The sequence below is a fragment of the Thunnus albacares genome, chromosome 20, assembly GCF_914725855.1.
Source record: "Thunnus albacares chromosome 20, fThuAlb1.1, whole genome shotgun sequence".
Lineage (NCBI taxonomy): Eukaryota > Metazoa > Chordata > Actinopteri > Scombriformes > Scombridae > Thunnus > Thunnus albacares.
The window spans coordinates 5568436-5574853 of NC_058125.1; the positions used below are offsets into that span (position 1 = coordinate 5568436).

Genomic DNA, 6418 nt, shown 5'->3' on the forward strand with positions numbered 1-6418 from the left:
CGGTTCCAAAAGCTTTCTCTTCTTTTTCACGTCACTCATAAGTCACTTCAGTGTCCCCATGACCAGCGTCTCCGAGTTGAACTCAAATTGGTTGCTGGAGGATGCCGACTTCCCCCACGAGTACAGGCTGGGCGGCCGCTGCTTGAACGAGGACGTGTACCTGTAGAAGCTCTTGTGCCTGTTCTTCAGGTACTCCCTGTAGTTCTTGGTGAGGAGCGTGTAGAGGAAAGGGTTAATGCAGCTGTTGCTGTATGTGAGGCTCGCCACCAGGTAGTTGATGCAGGTGTGTGTCTGCGAGGCCAGGCTCAGGGGCTTGGTGTGGTACAGAGGCAGCAGCTGCCAAATCCAGAACGGCAGGAAGCACGCCCAGAACACCAGCACGATGGTGAAAATCATGATCAGCACTTTCTGCTTTGGTGACCGCTTGCCGCCTTTGCTGATCACAGAGTTGCGCTGGGACTCTAAATAAGTGCGGGCTAACTTAACGTACAGGTATCCGATAATGAGCCCCGGTGCCATGATGCTGGTGCCAAACAGGACGGTCACGTACACTTTATAAGCCAGGGGCGCCCAGGTGGCTGCGCACATCCTCTTCACAGCCCCATCGGGTGATTTCTTAGTAGTCTGGGCGACCATTATCATCATGGGCACGGTGAGGACCAGAGAAAGCAGCCACACACCCCACGCCAGAGCTTTGCGGTAACTCTTGGAGCGTCTCACCGTGTCCAGCGGTTTGGTCACGGCCAGGTAGCGCTCCGTGCACATGACGGTGAGGGTGAAGATGCTGGCGTGCATGGTGAGGAGGTCCAGGCTGAGCAGGATGCGGCAGCCCACATCCCCGAAGTACCAGTCCTTTAGGAAGTATGTGGAAACCACGAAGGGGATGGTGGAGAGGTAGAGCAGGTCCGCCAGAGCCAGGTTGATGATGGAGATGTACATAGAAGTGGCAAAGCGGATCGAGTGACACATCACCACCAGAGTGTACACGTTTCCCGACACTCCGATGATATAGACAACGGATAGAAGCGTTCCGAAAGTAGAGGTGATAACGAGTTCATGATCCACAGTCCCGGAGCCGCCGCCGACCCGCGGCGGACTCGTGTTTAAATTCACGGACTTGTTATTCATCGCTCGTCTGGTGATCCTCCGTCCGTCCTCTTGGACAGCGCTGGAGAAGTTTGGAAAGATGCGCACCGGCACAGGTTGTGTCTCGTTTATCCGCCTCTCAGCTCACCGCCGCTGCTCTTTGCTCCTGACGTCACCACTGTTAACACTCACACTGAAGATCTTAAATCAAAAATGTATAAGATATTCAACCGTCTCATGGGTGTAACTGTAAACATCTTTCAGCCGAGAACAGCTGCGTGGAAAAAAAGATTCATTGCAAAGAGGATGGGAGGGAAGAGGAGAGGATGCTTTCTGGGACACTGAGATGCGATTATGCAAAGATGACAGATTCAAATGTTTCATTAAAAGTTTGGTATAGGCACTGAGCATGAATCTGATGGTAACAGCTGGATCAATTCACTGTGGAAAGATTAGACACAAAGAATCAGTCTTTACGCACAGACTTGCTGGATTAATTATTTTAAAAATCGATTTAATATCTCATAATTCATCACCAGTGTGAAATTTTTCTTGCAGCAAATGAGACTGATAAGCATGAGTTGAACCAGCACAGATAATTTATCTTTTCTCTTGCACTGACCACATGCGCACAGGCGCTGTAAAGAAAAAAGCCTGATTCTGCACCAGAGTTCCAATTAATGTCCTTTCTGCTCCACATCAGCCTGTCTACTCTTCAACATTGTCATGACATTAATGAACACTCCAGTGTTTGCCATGGAGTCGCGCAAAATTCCCCGCTGACCTGTCTGCAGTTCACCTAAAATTACCATAAAGTTAATGCAGAGATTTTGAAATGTCAGTGAATCATTTTAGACTGAGTTGAGAACAAAATCTCACATTAGTCTGCTTCTCTCAATAGTATAAATATAGATATATAAATACATATATAAATAGTATAAATATCTATTAATGCTCCATCTTAACTTCAGAAAGTCAGTTTAATTAAGCATCTCTTCTTTGTGCAGCCAGCTCAGATCTGTTCATTTTTCAAAGACAATACTTGTATAAGAAATAAAACACCCCCTACTTTGTCATTAGATTAATTATTTGTGAATTATGAATTTTTAAGCATTGCTGCATCCAATATCAGGGGATCTCCTGGAATTGAAACATGGAAGCTGACACACATCAGCTTTATTACTGTCATTTCAGAGATGGACTTTGCTCTCCCTCTACTCTTCCTAAATCGATGAGTATGTTCTGAGCCAGTAATCATGAGCCTATAATCTTTTTCAGACAGTATAGGTGTCCTTAGACTCATCCATCCACAGGTGATTGATCTCTGGGAAGCACCACTATACTGTGCCATGCATCCTTAAAGCTAAAAAAAAAAAGACTCTCTGACACTGTGTCACAGTTCTAGTTTCAGTTTATGGGCAAAGCAGCACCGGAGCCAGAAATATACAGTCATTAGTTGGGTCATGCTGGACTGAAGAGCAGTGGGAAAGGCGAGTAGGTAAGAGAGGTGGCAGTTAATACTGTGACGCCCAGTGGAGTCTGTTTCTGTAATGTCTGCTCTCAGTTGCTTGTCACATCCCTCCCCATCCCCCCCACCACACACACACACACACACACACACACACACAGAAGAATAGAAAAACACAAGTTGTCAGTATTCCCTTAAGAGAAAGTATAGAACAAACAAATTGGGGCACAATAACTCTAGCTTTTTATTCATATTCACATATTGATATTTCCTTTCCCAGATAAATGATTGAATTTGATGCCACAGGCCATGATTTCCAGTATCAAACTGACCCTGACCCTTCCTGTGCTGTAGCAGCAGATACACAGTAGGGACACATACTTCCTTTGATCTTGTGGGGCTCTTGCACTTTTCTGACAGATTCTTACAATCTTAATCTTTAAAAAAAAAAAAAAAAAAAAAAGCGGCTTGTGAAAAGAAGAAAATGTCAGACTGGTCGTTTCTGAAGTGTTACATCATGCGGTTGTCTGTCCTTCAAAGCCAATGACATGAGAGGTTCAAGCTTCAGATGAGCAGGGGCATTTTGACAGACACAATGCAACGTGAATTTGAATATTATTCTTTAAAGGCTATTGTTGAACATGTACTATTTCCCACTTCCATTTGTCAGAGGCAGTGCACAGCCGGGCTGTTGAGAAAATATGGAGAAGGCAGAGATCAGAAGTAGCTTCCAGTATTTCTGTTGCATGATTCACTTTAAAGGTATCCTGTGGAGTTTCCCTGCGAAAATGACAGTTGTGTTAACATGCAAAATTTCTCATCAAAACGCATTGTGTCTATCTTTACTTGACTTTTTGGTTCAGTCTCACTAACCTTGTTTCCAGCCACAGCCAGAAGCCGTTTTCAACAACAACAAAAAAACTGTAATAAACTCACTGCACCCTAGTTAAACAGGCGAAAAAGATGAAGAATATAAGGTGGCCAGAAACACAAGTCCAAATGAATGAATTTGTTTTGTGTCTGTTAGATGTATGTTAGGCAACTATTTGCGAACAAAAAATCTCAATTTTCTTCTTCTCCACTGTTTTGTGGAATATTGCTAACTTTCTTGGTTTGTAACCACCAATAATTGTCATAATAATAATAATAATCAGTGGAATAGCATTATATCATTGGCAGGAATGTTTAATCTATGTATTTGTGTGCATACATGTGTGTCATAGTATAGTACAAGAAACAAGAAGGGAACCCACTCACCAAAACATCACTCCAGAGTTCAAAAAGTTGCCTTGTTCCAGATCTCTGAGTCACTGCCCATTTCTCAGACTTTTTCCATTTATTTAGTTATCAAAAGTTCATGCTCACTGATGAATGTTTCCAGAGTTAGAAAACAACCCAGCCAATCGGAATTTGTAGGTGGGATTAAGAGTGAGAACATGAGCTTCCTGTGCTCGAGCCAGAAAAATGGCGAGTGAAAAATGGCCATGAAATGGCAAAAGGGCAGATTAGACCGACACAGCTATACAGGTTGTTGTAAGTTGATTTAAAGGGTGTTAAGACAGAACGCCATTGAATTTTCATAGAGAGTCAATGGAAAGTGCGGTGGGCACCAAAAAATGCAAATTTGCTCTAGCAGCACGATTTGAGTGAAAGTGCAAGCTGAAAATTTTTCACCTTCAATGAAAAATTTGTGCTGATTTCGGGCTTAATTAATAAACATACTGAGACTAGAGGAAAGTAACAGAGATCTGGAGTTCATGGTGAGTTCTGGCACACACATGGTCCAAGTTGCTGTTCTTACTACATCTGTACAGTCGTTACACTGGCTGATTTAGGCAAATAAACACTGACTTCCAGCCATAAAATTCACACCAATAATACAGGGGAAATAATCACTTTGTGTCCTGTTTGAACAAAAATAATAACCGGCATATTTCTTGCCCCCGACATGAAAAACTGCTGCTAACAACAGCTACTGCAGCTTCCGTATTGACTAAAAATTATGTTTGCAGGACAGATAAGTTTATATAGTTCAGCTTAATTTTAGAAATACTAACTTACTTAACTCACTTCCCTATGTAGTGCCACTTAAACTGCTGAGGGCTGTGTTATAATGCTGATGAGCTCATTTCTTAAAAGTAAGCTGCAGACCCTCCAGTGCAGGAAGTAGGCAGAGTTAATGTACTGTGCATCTCACAGCCTCACAAATATGTAAGTTAAGTACAATATTTTACACGGTATGTCACTGTAGCCAAAGCAGTGAATTTATTTTCCCATCTATGGACCAGATAAAGAGGGGACTGGATGCACATTAAGTAGGATTTGAATGGAATGAGGCACACAAATCATGGGAATCAGGGTGACAGGTCAATATGAAAGAATAGAGGAGGAAATGAGAGAAAGCGAAAATGATGGGAGAATAGAGATGAGGAGAAAGCATCAGCCAAGTAGAAAGATGGAATTTTCTGGAGAAGAAGAAGAAAAAAAGGCCTGAGTGAGGACTGCGTACAGTATGTATATTTCTGTCTGCAGATACAGCATTGTGCAGTAAAGGCCAGGATCTATTTTCAGTCACTATAAGCTTGAGAAGTCTTATGAATGTGGTGAAATATTCTAAAGTTATACCCAGAAGGAAGGGGTAGGGTGTAATTCATGGTTGTGTAATTATATGAAAAATAATTTTCACTGCACAATACGAAAATGTTGTAAGAAAAATAGTACGTGTGTGAGACTGACAAATGCACAAAACCCCGGTCTGTGACTCACAACAAAGGTCTTGTGTTTGTGAAAAACAGCTGTGTGCATTTGAAAATATATTTTTTAAATGTGTGAATTTTTCAACACTTGTAAAGGACTAGTGTATAGGAATTAGTGATATCTAGTGGTGAGGTTGCAGATTGCAACCAACTGAATACCCCTCCCCCTCCCCTTCCAAGTGTGTAGGAGCACCTACAGTGGCTGCGAAACTCATGAAAAATGCAAAAAGCCCTCTCTAGAGTCAGTGTTTGGTTTGTCCATTCTGGGCTACTGTAGAAACATGGTGATGCCACATGGTGGGCTCTGTGGAAGAGGACCCGCTCCCTATGTAGATATAAAAGGCTCATGCTAAGGTAACAAAACACAAGAGTTCTTTCACATGATTATACACTAATTAAAACATACCTATGAATATTATATTTCTGCCAAATCTGTTCTGCTAGATGCTACTGAATTCTACACACTGCACCTTTAAAGGCAAAATAGTGAAGATATGTGTACTCACAACACTGGTTCTGTACTTGAGAGAACCATCCAAGTGTCACCATGGTTTGAGGCTGAAGCCAGTGTGGAAGAAGTTTGCTGCACCTGCTGCTCTCCCAGTCAGACAATTGTCGCAATATTATTTCAGTAAGTTCAGTGTTACTTGATTATGATACCTGCCCTGTTAGCACAATTTAGGTAAAGTAGGTAGTGTTAGCCCAAGTGTGCACTGCTCGGTGTTCCCATTTCGCGGGGCGTATTTTCCAAAGTGTGAAAGGCAACAACCCACACTCCTCATTTGGACAGTCTGACCAGAGGCAGCAACTCTGGGCTTCAAACCAAGCGGCAACTACCATGGCTTGAGGTTTAAGCCAATGCTGAAGTACCTTAAAGTGCAATGCCACTCACATATGCTAGATGCTCCAATTGACTCCCATTCAAAAAGCATCAACTTCTCTGTCAATACTGTCAATAATTTTTTTCAACAATTAATTCATTTATTATGGACTCAATTGCTAAACTCTAATACATGTGCCGGTTGTCATTTTGGAAACGATTGCTCTGTTAATAAGATTTGAAGACTTATAATAGCTTTGATGTCTGGCGCTGTGACTTGCACTGAGT

General features: G+C 42.4%; 1 protein-coding gene across 1 annotated transcript; it reads right to left on the reverse strand.

Annotated features, from left to right (window-relative positions):
- On the reverse strand, nucleotides 1-1387 carry LOC122971453 (urotensin-2 receptor). The gene has a single exon (XM_044338101.1). It carries the CDS (start codon nucleotides 1126-1128, stop codon nucleotides 43-45), a length of 1086 nt encoding a protein of 361 aa, XP_044194036.1. The 5' UTR covers nucleotides 1129-1387; the 3' UTR covers nucleotides 1-42.
- Between the last annotated feature and the right edge of the window lie 5031 nt (nucleotides 1388-6418).

What these genes read in the sequence shown, in the direction of transcription:
- LOC122971453 (XM_044338101.1), bottom strand. Translation starts at nt 1,128, where the DNA reads ATGAATAACAAGTCCGTGAATTTAAACACGAGTCCGCCGCGGGTCGGC.